Here is a 21,239-nt window from a genome sequence, read left to right as displayed (position 1 = left end):
AGCTACTCGAGGGCTATCTGCGCTAGCCGTCCTTAATTTAACAGTGTAAGACTAGAGGGAAGGCAGCTAGTCATCACCACCCACCGCAAACTCTTGGGCTACTATTTTACGAATAAATAGTGGAACTGACCGTCAAATTATAACAGTCAATCTCTTAGCGAAGCTGGTGGGAGGTAAAGCACTTCTGCTACCTGTCCTTTTGCTTATTATATCTTCTTTATTTTGATAACACTTATATCGAGTCAAAGTTTTTGTAAAATAAAAAAGAAATTTCTTAGAATTATGAGCCTTTATTAATTGTAGTGTGACGTCCAAGTTAGTTACATATTTGTCAAACAGCCACAGTTATAAGAACGCTAATCGCTGAAAGGTTGGATTCGTACTGAAAGTATGCGGTGAGTTAAGAATGTTACAAAAGTTGCTGAGACGTTACCGCAATAAACATTAAAATAATCCTTTCGAAGACCAATAAAAAGGAATTAAACATACAATCGAATAAGAACCGGCTGAGAAATGATTGATCCGTGAACACTTGTTTCCTTCTAGGTTCACTTGAATGAGGTGGATTCGTTTCGACGTAATTTTAACAAACGAAATAAATTTCGTTATTGTTTACATGCGTAATGTCAGATGTCAGTCTCCACTTGTTGAGATTCAGGGTGGGGTTGAGGGAGAGCTGAAACACTTTAGTACCAATATGGCCGCTACATTCCTTCTTAAGCTAAAAAAGGGACCATTAGTTTATAAATGATACTTACTAACACGGATCGCTAAACATCATTATCCGTGTAATTATAACCAAATAGACAATCAAATCAAAAACTAAAAAACTCGAATAAATTGTGGAATATCTCTCTCTTATATATATATAGATACTGAGAGAAACATCAGAAGAGTCATCTATGTGACTGCTTTTCACCGATCTCCAGCAAACTTGGCATGCACTCTCAAAAACCACTTCAATCCCCCACTCCCCATGTAGAATGTCATAGCGATGGGCGTTCGGATCTGACCCACAGTGGCACAGCCTTTCACCAACCTTCCACCAAACTTGACATGCACCTTTAGCTCCCATCCCTCCACCCCTTACTTCTAATCACTCCCTTGAAGGCTTTCCGTCTCTTTTTGACATCTCACGCCAACACTTTTTAACTAATCTCAGGGGATTTCTCAGGAGTGGCAAATGGGAGGGGGGGTGTCGTACGAAGGTGACAATCTACATGTTCCCCCTGCTATACTGATCTGTACAAACTCAATGAGAGATCTCGAAGAGTTAGCTTTCCAATTTGTCCTTCCCCCACTTCGGGAAATATAGTTGAAGCATTTATCTACACTCTCTAGTTCTTTAAAGATTGGCTTGGGAGCTCACTTCGCCACCTTCGAGTTGCGGGTTCGAATCCTATCGCCGAACGTGCTCTCCTTTTAAGTCTTGAGAACGTTATAACTTTACTGTCAATATCACTAGTCCATTATAGTAGGCCAAAAGTTGGCGGTGGAGACTATTGACTAGTTACCTAGCGTCTAGTCTATTACTTCTAATTAGGGCCGGTTAAGGCAGACTGTCGTCCAGTAGCTTTGCGCGCATTTCAACAAACTTTCAAGGCGCTAAACTCACGCTGATAAACCATGCTCTATTATTTTCAGTATATATTTATCCCTAGCAGTTTTGTACGTGTGTTTGTAGTTAACTCTACGTGATGAATGTTAGAAAAAAATATATTGGAAAGTAGTTTGGGTAGTTGATACACTACCTTTGTAATCAGCTATCCAACAGAAGAAAGAGCAGAGGCCACTGTGTGGAGAAATGTCACCCAGAGTTCTGAACACCAACGAAAGATAAACAAATATCCTCGACATTGTCTGGGTACCTTCAAAATTAAAGAGTAAAAAGGGTAATCAGAGGAAGATAGCTGACCTTCATTGTAAACTGACGAATGCTATAATGACTCCAACAGCTATGAATATCTCTGGCTAGGCCCTAAATAAATGGTACAAGTTAAGCAAGTGTGTGCACAATCTTTGTCCTGTTTATCATCTTCACACAACTTAATCGTTTTTTAATGAGTTGATATTCATTGTAATGGAGGCCTAATACTAGTCAGTGACCCGTACTAATGTAACATGAGAATCGAACTGAAAACGTTGGTTGTTAACAAACTTTACCAAGTCGAAAATGGTGGACTTCTCATGAATTAGAAAACTAAGCGGTAAACAATGGGTGATCGAATTTTTAGACGGTTCGAATCCCAAGTTAAAGACAGCAATTGGTATTCATCAAACTTTAAAGCTGGCTGATAAAACAAGTACAATAACGAAAACGTTTTAACATGTTAAAAGATGGTTCCAAAGACATTCAGATGAACACAAATGATAACTTATAACTTTCGATTGGTGGCTTGTTTATAGTTAAGCACAAAGCTGCACATTTGGCTATCTGTGCTCTGCTTACCGCGGGTATTAAAATCCGGTTTATAGCGTCGTAGGTCTGTGGACGTGCAGCTGTGTCATTGCAGGACGGGGGTAAAACTTTGGAACAAAATAAAACTCTTATTGTAACACAAGTTTGCTGTTAATCCCTTTTTGCGGCTTCTGAATACGTTGAATTAGGATGAATACTTTTATTGTTGCTGGTGGAAAAAAATATATTCTAAGTGGTAAGTATGTAATAATCATGACTCGTTCCAGGGTTCAAACGTCTCTTGGGATTACAGATGCCCTAGTTTGCCGACTGCACTTCTCCATTAGTTGTATTCAATTCTGTTGTCACGCAGAGCTGAACCGCGCTCCAACAACAACGCCTATGGTACCCGAGAATGTTAAGAACATTCGGTTCAAGTTGCAAGAGAGTGAGGGACTGAGAGAGACAGTTTCAAATGATGCATCCTTGTCATTCCGAAGAAGTCCAGAAATACCAAATTTGATCAAACTTTGAGCGTGTATTAGGCCCCTTTTTTTCACGTGGGGAAGCGAGGCTACGTAATGCAGATATGGCCATCTCACGAAGCCGCCATCCCGAGTCTACTTGCGAAGTTTCGTCCTGCAAGCTCTAAAAGTGTCCGATGAGTTCGCGGATAAATATATTAACAAAAAAACACAACGCAACTTAACACATGAAATTGGTTATTCGGAAAAATACGTTAACAATGTGGTTACCGAGATGTTTTGCCATTGTACATGGTTTGGTTTGTTTTGAATTTTACGCAAATCTACACGAGGGCTACGTACACTAGCCAAGAGTTGGCGGTGGTTGTTTATGATTAGCTGCCTTCCCTCTAGTCCTACTGTTTTACCAACAAATAGTGGGATTGACCGTCACTTTTAACGTCCCCACGAACAGAAGGGAGTGTATGTTTGGATTGACGGGGATACGAACACATTCTACGAACAAGCGCCATAACCACCTGGCCATGCCGTGGCCTATTTTATGAGCTATTACCACAGTCTGTAGGCCTATTGTTTTCTAAATGCTTCACCAGCGTTCGACGCTTTTGTTTTTGTTTGTTTTTTTAATTTCGCGCAAAGCTGCAAAGCTACTCGAGGGCTATTTGCATTAGCCGTCCCTAAATTAGCAGTGTAAGACTAGAGGGAAGACAGCTAGTTATCATCACCCACCGCCAACTCTTGAGCTACTTTTTTATCAACGAATAGAGGGATTGACCGTCGCATTATAACGCCTACACGGCTGAAAGGGCGAGCATGTTTGGTGCGTCGGGGATGCGAACCCGAGCGTTCGACGCTTAACCTAAACTTGTAAGCATCATTCTACCTAGCTTAGAGCTGCTTCATAATGCTTTTTAATTTTGGGAGCTCGGGTGGTTAAAGCACTCGACTCTCAATCTGAGGGTCTCGGGTTCGGATCTCCTTCACACCAAAAAATGCTCGCCCTTTCAGCTGTGGGGTTGTTATAATGTGACGGTCAATTTCACTATTCGTTGGTAAAAGAGTAGCCCAAGAGTTGATGGTGGGTGGTGATAATTAGCTGCCTTCTCTCTAGTCTTACACTGCTAAATTAGGGACGAATAGCACAAATAGTCCTCGTGTAGCTCTGCTCGAAATTCTAAAACAAACAATATTAATTTTGTGTATTGTGGTGTCAAATTTAAATAAAAGACAAACACCTGCTCAATCAAGATAGATGGTTCCAAGTGATATTGGACTATCAATTCTTTCAAATATAAATTATATCATTTCTATCTCCGTGTTACTATCTATCCGTATGTCATGTTACATACAGCTTTAATACCATGTCACCTAGAATTATAAAGAACTGTGGTCATTCTAAGCTACATAACATTACATTATCTGACGCTTTTTTTTAAACACTAAGTATAAATTTCACCAATATTTTTTTAAAATTGGGTTTCCAAAATATTTCACCAGAAGAAATATTTTTCATTTGTCTGTTTTCTCTGAAGTTACGCACAAAGCTAAACAATGGGTTATCAATGCTTTGTCCATCACAGGGATCGAAACCCGGTTTCTAGTGTTTTAAGTCCGCAGACATATCACTGTGCCATTGGTGGAGTCGTTTCTTTCGTTATTAAGCACAAAGCTACACTATTGGCTATTTGTTTCGTACCCACTACGGGTATGGAAAACCAGATTTTCAGCGTTATAAGTGTAAAAGTGACCATTGAGCTATTGAAGAGGAGAGGTCCACAAGAAGATTAATTATCACTTGTTTATGTCAAGTTGTCCATTTTGATTGAGATAACTTCATAAAAGTGTGATATGTTCCTACAACGTTGTGAGTAGATGGACATATATATATATAGAAAACCATAACCACTCTGACTTACATTGTGTACTTTTAACGTACTTTTGAACACTCTAGTAATGTGCATATGTGTGTTTTCTTATAGCAAAGCTACATCGGGCTGTCTGCTGAGCTCACCGAGGGGAATCGAACCCCTAATTCTAGCGTTGTAAATCCGTAGAGTTATCGCTGTACTACCGGGGGGACACTCGAATAATAATTTATAACTAATAACAAAATGTATATAACAGCCGTTATGTCGACGACTGTGATATATTCCGAGTGTATATCTGTTGTGACACACCATGTATTTTAAGTGTTTTGTACAAATACCCAATATTATGGACCCAGCTCTTATATCCAGTAAAGCAATACGCATTCTATTATTTTTAGAGGAACTATCTCTCTGTATTGATCAACGTAGAGGGATAAAGTGGAAGATTAACTTCGATTTTTAGCTGATGTTTTTCTTTTCATATGGTTCGAGAGTAAAACAAAACACTTCTTACGCTCCCCTAGAGGACAGTATAGTAATTAATATATATAATTACCACGTTAACAAAGTACAGCAAATAAAAGAACTTGTGAAACGTGCTAATCTATGAAATACGCAAGTTACGTCACTGATTGCTGATGCTATGCGTATTCATATTGGGAATACGCAAATGATTCACATAATTTTCAATTAATTACAACCGAACTAATACAGCATAGCTGTTTGCCGACATTCATTTCTTGACGTGCAACACATGTAATTGAGTATCATATTGGTATGCGATTCCTGATTACAAACGTACATCTAAGGTCCTTTTCTCTGTCTGTCTGTTTTTTTTGTTGTTTTTTTTATCAAGCACGTTATTGTACAGATAATTATGATTGGTGACTCAACCGTACCTAACTGGTCGACTCATACAAATAACGTGTTATGACAAACATTTGATCGGTCGTCATGTTGGGATGAAGAGAATTGCCGTAACATATGTATTCAGATTTGATGTTTTTGTTAGGTTTCTCTCGGGCCATCTCCGGTACGGCATGGCCAGGTGGTTAAGGCACTCGATTCGTAATCCGAGGATCGCCGGTTCGAATCCCTGTCACACCAAACATGCTCGCTTTTTCAGCTGTGGGGACGTTATAATGTGATGATCAATCTCACTATTCCTTGGTAAAAGAGTAGCACAAGAGTTGTGGTGGGGGGATGACTTGCTGCCTTCCCTCTAGTCTTACACTGCTAAATTAGGGACGGCTAGCGCAGATAGCCCTCGAGTAGTTTTGCGCGAAATTTAAAAAAAAAAAAAAATTCTCTGTCTCCACCTGCACCGGTTTGAATGTAGACTATTGTTTGGATTATAATTTATGGATATACTGAACAGTCAGCTGCGTAGTTTAACGCAAGCGTGGTGACCAGTGATATAGTGCCAATAATACAAAATAAACGTTGACTGCTTCGGAGGTTGTTTCACTTTTTCATTTTCCCACCTTCTTGTTGTTTCTAGAAAAGTCTATTAGACGACATCAACTGGTGCACAGGAACGAAGTCATCCAGAAAGCGTTTCGTGCAGTTCCGTTTCGAAAATCCTTTCCTCTATCTTCCGAGGTAATTTATACGAACAACAGTGTCGCCTTTAGAATCTCGTAACGAGTTTTTTTTCTGGAACGTAATGAGAGCACATAAAAGTAGATAATAGAAAGTTGACTCTATTAAGATGAAAAAGAAATACAATAACTAAGAAATAAATTAAAAACAACATAATCCTGTAGAAATGGATCGACTACTAGCGACGTTTTATTTTTTCAACACACACATCGTGGAAGGTTGGTAACTATTTAGAATGTCGAACAAGACTTAGCAACAGCATGTCGGTTGATTTAACTTCATTCTAACTGACCACCAAGACTAAGTCCTCAAAAAGACAACAACAACAGATAAGTCGATATAATTCGTGAGGTAACTTGTGTTTCTATCTGTTTATTTGTTTGATGTTAAGCGCAAAGCGACATAATAGGCTATAAATGCTGTGCCTAGCACAGGTATCAAAACCAGGTTTTTAGAGTCATAAGTATCCAGAGTAGCCGCTGAGCTACTAGGATTTTTTTCTAACTTTTCAGGTATTGGAATTTCAGTGTATGAAAGAGCTTTTTATACATCAGAATGGGAGTACTATAATATTTTCTATAGATACTGCAGGACTTGACCGGGTATGAAAGTACGCCTTGTTATTCTTCAATATTAATTGGTTTTAGGAACAATTAAGTCAGATTTTGTCTTTCAAAATTCTAAGAACACAAACTCGGATTTTTAATAATTGTACAAGTTTTGTTTTCCGTTTCCATGTCAATAACTTCAGAATGGTGTAATATCAGGTGTACCTTGACAGTGTTATATGTATCACATATGTTATATTTATGACATGTATTATACCTATCACATGTGGTAATCGTGTCACATATCTATCTTATATGTATCACATGTGTTATAGACATCACGTGTTATAAGTATCACATGTGTTATATATAACGCATATGTTATACCTATCAGATGTGTTATATGTATCACACTGTTGTACCTAACACGTGCAATATGTATCACATGTATTGTACGTGTCAACATGTGTTATACCTATTGTATGTGTTATGTGTATCAAATGTATTATACCTATTACATATGTTATACGTATCGCATGTGTTATACCTCTCACATCGATTATGAACACGTGCTTCCGCACTTATGTTAAACGCATCACATCAACAGGTACGTGTCTGCCAAGCTTCTATTTAAACAATTATAATAATAGTAATAATAATTATCATAACTTAAGAGTTAGAGTAAATTAGTAATTCAGATGCTAGTAGTTCACGTTAGTAGTTCAGATTAAACAACTGTTATGGGGTGAGCTGAATTAACTCGTAGTGTGTAGGCGGTCTTTATCAAGTTTATACGAATCGTTTAGATATGAGAATAACAGGTACGATTGAAAAATCGATAATATTTGTTTTTAACACAGTTTACAATGACTGGTCTTCCAAAGGCTCACCAGATGTGATATTACCATGTTAAAAACACCATATCTATTATCAGCATGTAAGCACGCCACTAGACATGATTTTACTATGTCAAATACACCTTATCAGTTTTGAACATGTAAGCACGCCACCAGACTTGATTTTACCATGTTAAATGCACCTTATCAGTTTTGAACATGTAAGCACGCCACCAGACATGATTTTACCATGTTAAATACACCTTATTAGTTTTGAACACGTAAGCACGCCACTAGATATGATTTTACCATGTATACACCTTATCAGTTTTGAACATGTAAGCACGCCACTATACATGATTTTACCATGTTAAATACACCTTATCAGTTTTGAGCATGTAAGCACGCCACCAGACATGATTTTACCATGTTAAATACACCTTATCAGTTTTGAACATGTAGGCACGCCACTAGACATGATTTTACCATGTTAAATACACCTTATCAGTTTTGAACATGTAAGCACGCCACTATACATGATTTTACCATGTTAAATACACCTTATCAGTTTTGAACATGTAGGCACGCCACTAGACATGATTTTACCATGTTAAATACACCTTATCAGTTTTGAACATGTAAGCACGCCACTATACATGATTTTACCATGTTAAATACACCTTATCAGTTTTGAACATGTAAGCACGCCACCAGACTTGATTTTACCATGTTAAATACACCTTACAGTTTTGAACATGTAAGCACGCCACCAGACTTGGTTTTACCATGTTAAATACACCTTATCAGTTTTAAATACGTAAGCACGCTACTTGACATGCTTTTACCATATTAGCATCATCAGATCTGTTTTCAGCATACAAGTACGTCAAAATTGTCTTTAGTATGCTTTGCAAAGCAAGGGGACCACATTGGTCTCAGAGGTACGTTTGAGGGCTCATACCACTAAATGCTGGGGTTCGATACCCGTAGTTGGCACAGCACAAATAACCCACTGCGTAGCTTAGCACCTTAAAACAAACAAACAAAGTAAGACTGTCCACAACACGTTTGCCAGATTTATCTTTATCAGACTAACCACAACTATACAATGGGTAATGCAAGTCACCTAGCGGGTCCTAGAAATAATAACTCAAAGCTAGTCGTGCGTGACTTTCATGTGACCGTCAATATACACATCACTAGAATATAGAATATTTTATTACTGTTATATCTCTCATTAGGTGACTTTTAAGTGACAGAAGTATTACGTATATATATATATGTGTGTACATAACACAAGATAGAAATAATGATTTAAAATACTATTCTGATATTATTCGAGTGCCTTAGCCATCAAGTTATGACAGGCCTCATAAATTAATTGACAAAAGTTAAGACAAATTAACTTCTAAGAAACGATTGTTTGTTTGTTTTTGAATTCGCACAAAGCTCGTCGAGGGCTATCTGTGCTAGCCGTTCCTAATTTAGCAGTGTAAGAGGGAAGGCAGCTAGTTACCACCACCCACAACCAACTCTTGGGCTACTCTTTTACCAACGAATAGTGGGAGTGACCGTCACATTATAACGCTCCCATGGCTGAAATGGCGAGCATGTTTGGCGCGACGGGGATGCGAACTCGCGCCCTTCAGATTACGAGTCGAGCGCCATAACCTCCTGCCTCCCGCTAGTACAGCGGTAAGTCTACGGATTTACAACGCTAAAATCAGGGGTTCGATTCCCTCGGTGGACTCAGCAGATAGCCCAATGTAGCTTTGCTATAAGAAAACTCACACATAATCATTTTGTATATGAAAATTGTTAACAAATTAATAAGCATTACTAGTTGTGCAGCTGTTAAAATAAGCAGTCTCGCGAATTGTGTTCGTTATTTCCTCGTATTGAACTTTAAAAAGTGTACACTTTCGCGATCATAGGTTGTTATCAGATTTTAACAGCAAAAACTCTATACCTAGGCCTAATTATTATCACTAATTTATGGTTTAGTTCAGAGTGATATGGAATCGCGATCGTAGGTTATTTTCAAATTTCAAACAGCGAAGATCGTACCTAGGCCTAGTTTTGAAGCCATTTCAAAATCATACAGTGTTGAGAGTCTTCAATTCGGTAACGTTGAGATTTGGAACAGGTTGGATTTATTTCGTATCTATCCATCTGTCTGCTTATTTTTGTATCCAGCTTTTGCTTGTCAACTATCCATACTGTCATTTATCTATATATTTGTGTGTTTGTCTGCCTATTATCCACTTTGTCTTTTATCTGTATGTTTCTCTGTTATCTACTGTTCTGTTTGTCTGTCTACTGTTCATTTTGTCTCTCTATCTATCTGTCTATTTATCTATTCGTTTGTTTGTCTTCCCGTTTACCCTATCCATGTGTTTAGCTGCGAATTCTTCCAACTGCTCAGAATTAAAACGGTTTTCTTAAATAAACATCTTCGTGTATAACAGTTTGACCTATTACCATACATCGACTTTTCTTCGTCTCTCAGAGGGCCAGGCTTGGCCAAGCGTGTTAAGGCGTGCGACTCGTAATCTGAAGGGCGCGAGTTCGCATCCCCGTCGCGCCAAACATGCTCGCCCTTTCAGCCATGGGAGCGTTATAATGTGACGGTCACTCCCACTATTCTTTGGTAAAAGAGTAGCCCAAGAGTTGGTTGTGGGTGGTGGTAACTAGCTGCCTTCCCTCTTACACTGCTAAATTAGGGACGGCTAGCACAGATAGCCCTCGACGACCTTTGTGCGAATTCAAAAACAAACAAACAATCGTCTCTTAGAAGTTAATTTGTCGCCTATTAAAAATTTTGTTTCGGCATAGCCAGGTGGTTAAGGCACTTGACTCGTAATCTGAGGGTCGCGGGTTCGAATCCCCGTCATACTCTTTCAGTCGTGGGGACTTAATAAAGTTACGGTCACTCCCACTATTCGTTGGTAAAAGAGTAGCCCAAGAGTTGGCGATGAGTGGTGATGACTAGCTGCCCTCCCTCTAGTCTTACATTGCTAAATTAGAAACGGCTAGCGCAGATAGTCCAAGTGTAACTTCGCATGAAATTTAAAAGCAAAGAATTTTGTTTTAAAACCGTGTCCCAAACAACTATCATATTTTTCTGCAAATTATTAAGCTAGTATTTAACTTCCCCTATAAGGAATAATCGTCCACTTATTGAAAATTTTTCCGACGTATGGTAACACGAGTAGTTGTTCTGCCTCACCTTCAGCTTGTACATTAATAAACCGTGAGAAAAATCGTTGTTTGTTTGTATGTTGTTGTTTCCCCTGTGTTATCATGTAAAACAGGGAGGTAACCACGAAACAAGTTAACCGTCCACTAGACTATGAGGTTCCTCATAACCAACTTTACTCCCCAGGGTAGCCAAGTGAAACAGAACTGGGCAAGTAGTTTGCCGAGGCTCTGAGTGGTGGCGCGGGAACACTTTCGAGACGTAAACACCTGCTCGTCCATATTGCGCGTAGAGAAACACGATCTGCTATTGATAACGTTCAGATGATTTACGCCCATGGAGACGCGCCAAATTTTCTGTTACTCTCTGCGTCAGGTAATTGAGAATCGGCTTATTCACCCCTGATGTCTAGATTATTAAACCATATATCTTGGCAGCTTAATCAGTATAACATTTACAGAGTTTAAAATATTAGACTCGTATTCCCCTCTCTTTCAATGAACTCAGTTCAACAGGGTAAATAGCGCACCCTTGTTTCTTTTATATACTTATTCACCGATGACAGTTTATCACATAGTACCAGTTAAAAGGTCACTGGTATAACTGGTAAGGTGTAAAATATGGACGCCATATTTAAAAGACAAATAACAAGTCACGTATTTTCCACTCAACCATAATAGGAGCAACACTTGTGTAGTTAATGCACGAGCTAAAACGCGGAATATTAAACATACAGTCAGTTCTCTGTTATTTGCTTCTTTTGTTTTGAAGCTGGTTACAGATAATAACGAATTTAAGGACGACACACTGGCCTCTAGCACACTTTAGTACTAATTAATTTAGAAAAAAAGATGAATTAATATTTTTTACATACACAGAAGAGAACGGGAATAGTAGATGGGAAGAGTTTGAACGGTGCAGTTCACATGCAGTGTTTTTTGGTTTTTTTTGCTCCTGATTTTCAAATGCTTCTCAATTATTAGAAATGTACAAAATAAGGAATTTTTAGAAATGTCAATTGTTAACAATTTTACGAATATCAGAAAACATCTCTTGCACTACAACAATTAGTTCATGTAGTTCCGCTTAGATAGACTACAACAATTACTACTACAGTGCATAGTTTAGATTGTTTTGCTCAGCTAGACCACAACAATTAGTACCACAACATGTAGTTCCGCTCAGCTAGACTACAACAAACTACTTTATGGTCAGTTTTGATGTTATATCCCTCTTTACAGAAGTCCCAACCGCTGAAGCCTGCAAGATAGCCTTAGAACTCTATATCCGAGATCCTAACCCATCAATAGACATTCCCAGCAACCAATTAGCAACCCTCAAAGAATTCGTCACGATGAAGACAAACTTCATGTTTAACAACCACAATTATATACAAACAAATGGCCTAAGCATGGGCAATCCAGTATCACCAGTTCTCGCCAAACTAGGGAATATATTGTGTAGGAAAATTATTAAGATAATTTCATTGAAAAATATAGCTCATACTTATTTAAGTTTAACGAGGAATGTGAAACTGGTGATCCATGGTTCGCGTCCCACTGCTACACACACACACACACACACACACACACACATGCAAATATTGGAGTTATGGGTAAGCTATAAAACTAACAGTTGGTTTGTCAAATCCAGCTATCCATTCAGACAGAATAGACACGTAATTTGTTGTGGGTGCAGTTGTCTATTGCTTAATTATTAGTGACGCCTATGTGTTTAGCTTTGTGCAAAAATTCCAAGGATAATAAATTCATAGTTTAAAAGTTTACACAGCAGTTTAAAACTACATATATTAGGGTAACAGTTATGGCATGAAATAGCAACCAATTACAGTTGGTTTAAGCATTAGGACAAGAAAGATGTGAAGATATACGTTTTCTCATTTTGTGTGTACTAAGCCTAAAGTACCACAGTAAAGGTTTTGTTTTGAATCTCGCGCAAAGCTACTCGAAAGCTATCTGCGCTAGACGTCCCTAATTTAGCAGTATAACACTACAATGAAGGCAGCTAATCATCACCACCCACCGCCAACTCTTGGGCTACTCTTTTACCAACGAATAATGGGATTAACAGTCACATTATAACGCTCCCACGGCTGAAAGGACGAGCATGTTTGGTGTGACGGGGTTTCGAACCCGTGACCCTCGGATTACGAGTCGAGCGCCTTAACCCACGTGGCCACTGAAGGACGAAAGACATTTGAATTTTGAAAGTTTCACAATGGATTTGATTTTCCCAAGACTGAATCTCAATTTATCCATCACAACTTCACATGGAGGGAGGGATATAAAAATATTCAGAAAAAGCAACTTTCACACCACCAGGAGTCCAAAATATTTGTTAAGTAATAACTCTAGGGGTAAAAGTTTACTCACAGTGGGGCCAAATACTGTCCGACACCAATACCAGACGGTCTTCATACACTGCTATTTTTTTCTCTCTTTCTTTCTTCTTAATTATTAGGGCTTTAGGCTAACAACTTAAAGATGGCGTCTGTTATATCTTGAAGTCTTATGTGGTAAGGAAAAATCAATAACCGTTAGTCCGTAAGAGGGGAGGGGGAAGAAGTATTCACTGGAAAACAATAATCGTGTTTAGTGCCATTTCTACAAAAGTTGTTTTTAAAAAAAAAACACGTAAAAATTAAGAAAAAATGAACTTTTCATCTCTTAGATTATAAGTCGTCCATTTTATGCAGACACTCTAAAAGTACTACATGAAATTCCATTTCTGAACGTAAAACCTCAGCTACTTGTTTCATCCGTTTCGATTTTTAAAAATTATAATGATTTTTTTTTTCAAACAAAGTCGTGCGCTTTGTGAATCTAAACCAACAACTTTTATATTGGCAAAACGATAGAGTTAACTCCGTGATTGATTCGTTTTCCATTTGTTCTATTTTTTGTTTCGTTGTCCCAGATACACTGTTGCACGTGTTAAATAAAGGTTGACCCCCCTGCGTTTGAAACATACTAAAGAAAACTTGGCTATGGCCATTAATCACTCAAACCCTCTCGCCGAATAAAGCTTTTACAACGAAGAATGAATTTATACGTAAAAAATTTCTTCCACGCGAAATTTATCGGACGACAATACCTTATGCATGAATGACAATACACTGTAATCGCACATCAGTTGTACCCCACCAATTGGACCTGACATAACAGGATTTCCGGAGACCCATGAGAATATTTGAATAATTACGTAATACTACAAATCTCGCATAAAACGTTCGGAATTACTACCGTCAATGGTTGTAAGAAAACATTCGGAACAGCGTTATCAACCCGTACGTTTATTCTACAATATGCCGACTGCGGGTCGTATGTTTACTGTAATCTCACTCGTTCAGTAGCTGTTAAACGTTCAAGAGTATTACTGTTTCTTTATGGGTTATTCTTTTTTAAACAGACAATATATATATGTGTAATAAATCACTTCTTAAACGTGTCAAAAACTATCGTTATAGTAAACACCAAACCGCAGACTTTGTGTTTATTACAACTGATTAGCCAGGTTCCGGATTCTACTATACGCAGTCGTAAAGATTTCACAGTTTGAGTTTTTATTTGGACAGTGTCTGTAAAATATAACCCATTCCTTGAAATCAGAACCCAACCACGACGAGTGGGATTTTGTTGTTGTTGTTTTTGTCCAACTTCTTTGTTCAATAACAACTGGTGTGATACCAACTCATGTCAATACCAAATAGTATAGTTGGTGATACAGACAACTTTAGCCAACGTTGCAACAGATCATTATGGTTCATTTTCTAGCACATTCCATAGATAATAAAGAATAATTACAAAATCATGAGGAAATGATTTCATAGAAGGCAGTTACAAATAAAAATAAATGAAACTACTGTCAACCAGTATATCAATCTTAACAATAAATGAAACTACTGTCAACCAGTATATCAATCTTAACAATAAACGTAACTACTGTCAACCAGTATATAAACCCTCAGAATAAATTAAACTACTGTCAACCAGTATATCAATCTTAACAATAAACGTAACTACTGTCAACCAGTATATAAACCCTCAGAATAAATTAAACTACTGTCAACCAGTATATCAATCTTAACAATAAATTAAACCACTGTCAACCAGTATATCAATCTTAACAATAAATTAAACCACTGTCAACCAGTATATCAATCCTTGCATTACATTAAACTACTGTCAACCAGTGTATCAATCTTAACAATAAATTAAACTACTGTCAACCAGTATATAAATCCTAAGAATAAATTAAACTAGTGTCAACCAGTATATCAATCTTATTAATAAATTAAACTAGTGTCAACCAGTATATCAATCCTAAGAATAAATTAAACTAGTGTCAACCAGTATATCAATCCTGGCATTAAATTAAACTAGTGTCAACCAGTATATCAATCCTGGCATTAAATTAAACGACTGTCAACCAGTATATCAATCCTGGCATTAAATTAAACTACTGTCAACCAGTATATCAATCCTGGCATTAAATTAAACTACTGTCAAGCCAGGATTTACTAGTCAGTGTTTGTGTTCATAAGCCAGGATTTACTAGTCAATGTTTGTGTTACCAAGAGAGGATTAACTTGTGAAACTAATTAGATTTGAATACCTAATAACACCTTACCTTCAACTTTTAACTCGACGTTTTCACCTGCACCCGTAACTTCGAGGGCTGGAATTATTGTTGCTTCTGTTTCGGGTGAAACTGTGCCCTTACTTAAAGTGGACATGTAGGAATCTGACAGTGGGGAGAGGCTTCCTGTAGACGGTGATGACTTTACTGGAGGAGCGTCCGCATTGTGGACGCTGGAGGGAGTCAAGTTGGACGACAAGGATGGAGGCATATTGAGAAACGAGCCGTTCAACGTAGACGAAGGGAGATACGAATTAGTGTTCGAACAGGAAAGATTCAGTGGCTGTTCCATGCACGTCGGGCCGTTTTCCTCGCCCTGTCTGACCGCTCGCAAACCCAGAATGTCGACGATAGAGTGCGGAGTTGGCTGCCTTGGGGGCTTACCGTAGACATGAGGGTGCCAAGTGTGTAGAGCTGTCACAGTAGGGAGTGGAGGAGAATCAGAGGTCCCGTTCTGACTAAGGAATTTTCCATTTTTCTCCATGACCACAACTGATCAAACGATCAACTCGCGAGATTATGTGCTCGGACTTACGACTCCGATCAGCGAAGTTAACGTTTTCCTCAACACGACATTCTCAACCACCGAAACCAACAATTAAAAAATATATTATAAATATTATTACTCAGAGATAAAGGAACAACAACACGGAAGGTAAAAACATTTTCTCCTGAATGTCGACCAAAAGGAAACATTAGGCGGGAAAACAACCAATCAGCGGCAAAGTCAGAGCTCGTGTAGAACTGATTTCATCAAACGACAGCTAATTCGTCTACATCGTATCTTCAACGTTAAGCTACCAAGTTCCATCCACAGGAACTAGGGTGATAAGCCTGCCGACCCTTCGGCTGTGCTTCCACGAGAAGAATAAGAGAGAGAGGGAAAGGAGGCTTTTCACTTCAACGAAACAATCACTACTTGTACTGAGTCATGGCGAAACTTGAACCGGTGCACGCTGCATACACACACAAACACACTCACACATTAGTTCAGACCTATTTCTGCTGAACGTCGTTAATAAGCTTTGAACGCTCCGAAACACGTAGAGCAAGTACACGAAGGGAACCGCCGCCTGCTATCTGTAAGAGACCCAACAACTGCGGTCTATCAGCGCAGGAACTTGCGTTACAGTCATGAGGGTTGTCATGAGGGCTGTCAGGCGGCGGGTTGAAATATCTCCCTGGGGGTGGAATGCTGGCGCACGCGCGCTCTACCTAGTTATTGGTAATGTATTAACCATTTAAATGCAATCGTTCCGAATAAACTTATGCCGTTTCAAACGTGGTTGAGGCCAGTCTTTAATTATTCTATTTCACGAGGCAGATGTTAGGCCAGCTGAGAACCTTTCGAGCTCCGTATAAGATTACTTTGAATGTTGTGAACTATGTGTATGAACTTGTCTTGCTTCAAGCACAGAATTAAGAGCTAACATCTCTGTCTGACACTTAGTTAAATTATACATTTTAAGTTTCTTTAACTTACTCGTGTACTCAAGTTACACCGTTTTATCGCTGGAATAATTTAACGTGACGTATTGATACAAGTGTAGTGGCTTCAGGCCTTGTGTGTTAGTTAAGCATACAAGCAATTTTTGCTAATATAAATAGCGTCTCGGCCAGACCTATATGTTTCGTAACCCAACCTGTCTAATGAGCCCTGGTATTGGGCAATAGGTCTGGATATAAACAGACATAGCTCAGTTCACATGTTTGTATACACTCCTAAACAATATATTTATTTTTAAAGAATGCATTTGTTTGAAAAATCCACGATTTATATTTGTCATTGAGTGAGAAAAATTTCAAGTGAATTATTCAGAAACTTCTGTTTTTTACAGTTTACATAATTATTATAGGTTCCATATTTCTGTTTCTTTCTTATAAACATCGGCCAAGATCCGCTATAAATGATACAAGTTTTGACGATTTAAGGTCTTTAAAGGAAAATCACCATTAGCTGCAACTGATTATCGGTCTTTAAAGGTACGCCACTATTTGCTGCAACTGATTATCGGTCTTTAAAGGCAAGTCACCATTAGCTGCAACTGATTATCGGTCTTTAAAGGTACGCCACTATTTGCTGCAACTGATTATCGGTCTTTAAAGGCAAGTCACCATCAGCTGCAACTGATTAACGGTCTTTAAAGGTACGTCACTATTAGCTGCAACTAATTATCGGTCTTTAAAGCTGTCCTATTCTAATAAATGGTGTTAATTTCATACTGATTTGGTTGGCAATAAACTACTGGAAGTAACAACGTATAGCGTCATGGTTGTTTGGTTAGTTATTCGTTACCCACCTACAAATCTTTAGAGATATAAACGAACGGTTTGATTTATTGACAATACGAATCAAGATACCAGGAAGCCACAGAAGTAAGTCACGTGTTATTATTACGTGTCATCTATTGCTAAAATGACGAATAACAGAAGCACTTGTTCGGTTCGTTGCTCCGCGGGTGCACTCGGGTTTGATTTTGCACTTATGAGGGTACAGTATTAGGTGACGAAACTGACTAGAGTTTAGTCGTACGTATAAAGGTTTCCTGGAAAAAAGAATAAAATGTCCTCTCTATGATTTCTCCTCTGTGACCTTTATTGCTTTAGGATAATGACAGCCATCGTATTTGAGGGTCAATCTCGAATGAATCATCTCACCCATCCACCCTTCCAACAGAGCACATGATCGTGGCTGTACGTGTTAGAACTATTAAGATGAGATTGAAGTGAAGCAGATCTCATTATACATGTGGGGAACAAATGGTACAAATAACTGCAGCTCCTACACTTTCAACCATGGATATTTGTTGTGCCTAAGATCTAGTTTATGATCTGACGTTACGTAATTGTCACAAGCGTCATTTTAATTTTAACTGTAGTGCAAAGTAACGGATCTCTTCGTGAGGACTATAACGGAGTGAAATGAGTAGGAAAGACGACATTTTCCGGAAACAGGAGTCTAGTTTCCGAGGAACACAATGTGATATACTTCAAAACTTGATTTGTACTATGTTTTGAAAGAATCAGATCTACCATGCAGAGGCCCGGCATGGCCAAGTGTGTTAAGGCGTTCGACTCTTAATCCGAGGGTCGCGGGTTCGAATCCCAGTCGCACCAAACATGCTTGCCCTGTCAGCCGTGGGAGCGTTATAATGTGACGGTCAATCCCACTATTTGTTGGTAAAAGAGTAGCCCAAGAGTTGGCGGTGGGTGATGATGACTAGCTGCCTTCCCTCGAGTCTTGCACTGCTAAATTAGGGACGGCTAGCGCAGATAGCCCTCGAGTAGCTTTGGATCATCGGTAAACTCAATGACCTATAACGATAAAATGTGGTGTTTTATCCCAGAAGTTGGCAAGCTAGCCCTTTGTGAGACTTATAGTTTAAATCGCTGGCTCAACTGAGAGTTATGCCTTGTAACCCTAAAAAAAAAAAGGTGTTCCATCCCTGCTACAGTTACAATGTACATTGACCATTGGGCACGTAGAGTTGAAACAAAAAATGTAATTTGTTCTGAGGTCATGGTAGTTCGAAATCAGAAGTGGTCTTTCTGAAAAATTTATTAATTTAAATTATATAAGATTTTAATAGTTTAGGGTTAATACCTTGGAATTCACTAATGACAGCTGAAGCCATCTTGAGCTTAAAAACAAAAAACAACATAAATAATTGCAGTCAGTTTTCAATATGAGTGTATATGAAAAGTGGAAATGCCCCAAGATTAAAATTAGTGTCTAACAACTTTCTTTGTTTTGTAGTTAAACACAAAGCTATACAATGGGCTATCTATGTTACGCCCTCCACCCAGTTGTAAAGTTCCCGCCATTGAACTAAATACTTTAATTTGGAATGGGCTGCTAGTCAAGGTGCTAATTGTTGCATAGAAGACAATAGTAAAAGCAGTAATAATAATGTCGTAACTATTTCCAGTTCATTGAGTTTAATTAATCATTATTAATTTGTAATAATGTTGAATCTGCAGGCAAATGAAATATTTCTTGGTAAAGATGTATAATATTAACAGTATTAATATACTTTTAGTAATTATAAAACTAAGAGAACCAGCTTCTATATATACATAACTAGTTGTTTTTTAAATATAGGACTAGTTGTTTTAAATGCAACACTGGTTACTTTACACACAAGATTAGTTGTTCTAAATACAGGACTAGTTATTCTAAACATAAGGATAATTGCCAATATAAAACTAGTTTCTTAGACAGGCGACCACTTGAAGAGTCCTGTTATATACTGGCCACTCGTTACACAGTGGTTAAAATCTTGGTAAATATTGGTAACTAGTTATCGTGTACAGTTGAGTAAACTAGGATGAACCATTCATCTGTTGTTTTGGCCATTTATCCTAACAGTTAGGAAGAATTACCAGCAGAAATGACTTAGCTTCAGTTGTTAATACATGTAATGTATTGAAACGTAGAAGTAAATGTAGTTCTAATAACCATGAAGGAAAACGAAGTTTAACGCTGTTTCCAACTTATATCTAGATCTTGCTAATAACAGTAATAATATTTCTATTAATACAATATAATACATTCAAATAAAACCACTGGAAATGTATTATTTATAAATACATTAAAATTGATAATAAAATATCATAATACACACTAAATTTATATGTATTGAACCATAAATATATTAATAACTCAATAACATAAGTTGTTGCATTAAATATCCTAGCATTGTATTTAATAAAACTTGAAATTTGATAACTTGGTTTATTTTTCCGTAATTGTTTTTTACTTCCTTAATATATAATAACTTATCTTTCCTTGTCTCGTATTTGTGTCATGATCTACTATATTTTTAAGAGGCAATAACAAATAGTGATTTATTATAATAGTATTGGTATAATTTAAACATATTAGATTTAATGCTACGTGACTTTGTTAATCAAACACATTATTTCCTTTCAGTATTGGTAAAATATTTTTTCTATACTATATTGTAAGTGTAGTATTATTTGTTTGACAACAATTGTAAATAGATCCGTATATTATTGTAGTATAACGAGCCACGTATTCTCACAAAGATCTATAACACAAGTGACATACTGAAACCGGATCATTAAAGTCAAGTTTATAGATTTTACGTGCATAAATTTTGAATCAGTAAATATATGTTTTACATGTGATTTACATCAAAAATTAGAATCTCTGATAACTTCTAAATATTTAGATTGTGTTACATTTCTATTGTTGTACAATTACGTGATTGTTTAACTGTAACCATATTTTCAAACCAATATTTAGTCGAACGGTTTGAAATGGTTTGAACGGTTTCAGCTCAGCCATTTCAAAATATTATTAAAATTTGTTGTCATATCATATGTTGCTAAAATATGATTATATTCATTATATATTACTAAATTAATCCACATGTATAACAAACGAGTAATTGTGGTTCACCTGATGTGATTTATCCTAACAGTTAGGAAGAATTACTAGCTGAAATGGCTTAGCTTCAGTGGTTAATACATGTAATGTATTGAAACGTAGAAGTAAATTTAGTTCTGATAACTATAAGTATTTATGATTTTAGTACAAATTAATATCACTTTTATATAATTTCAAAACCATAACTTTTTATCTCTTATTCATATATTTTGTAATTTAAAATTAACAAAT

The 21,239-nt window shown here is 37.4% G+C and overlaps 1 protein-coding gene across 1 annotated transcript in view; it reads right to left on the bottom strand.

The window, feature by feature from the left end:
* Positions 1 to 16,730, bottom strand: part of LOC143257383 (uncharacterized) — a 41,595-nt gene extending 24,865 nt beyond the window's left edge. The window contains exon 1 of the mRNA XM_076515969.1: positions 15,587 to 16,730. Within this exon, the coding sequence (XP_076372084.1) occupies positions 15,587 to 16,079 (493 nt within the window). The 5' untranslated portion in view covers positions 16,080 to 16,730. The remainder of the gene's footprint in view (positions 1 to 15,586) is intronic.
* Positions 16,731 to 21,239: the final 4,509 nt, after the last annotated feature.

The sequence above is a fragment of the Tachypleus tridentatus genome, chromosome 7 (assembly GCF_004210375.1).
Source record: "Tachypleus tridentatus isolate NWPU-2018 chromosome 7, ASM421037v1, whole genome shotgun sequence".
Lineage (NCBI taxonomy): Eukaryota > Metazoa > Arthropoda > Merostomata > Xiphosura > Limulidae > Tachypleus > Tachypleus tridentatus.
Note: the sequence above shows the minus strand (reverse complement) of the source record. Positions and strands in the feature narration are given on the sequence as shown.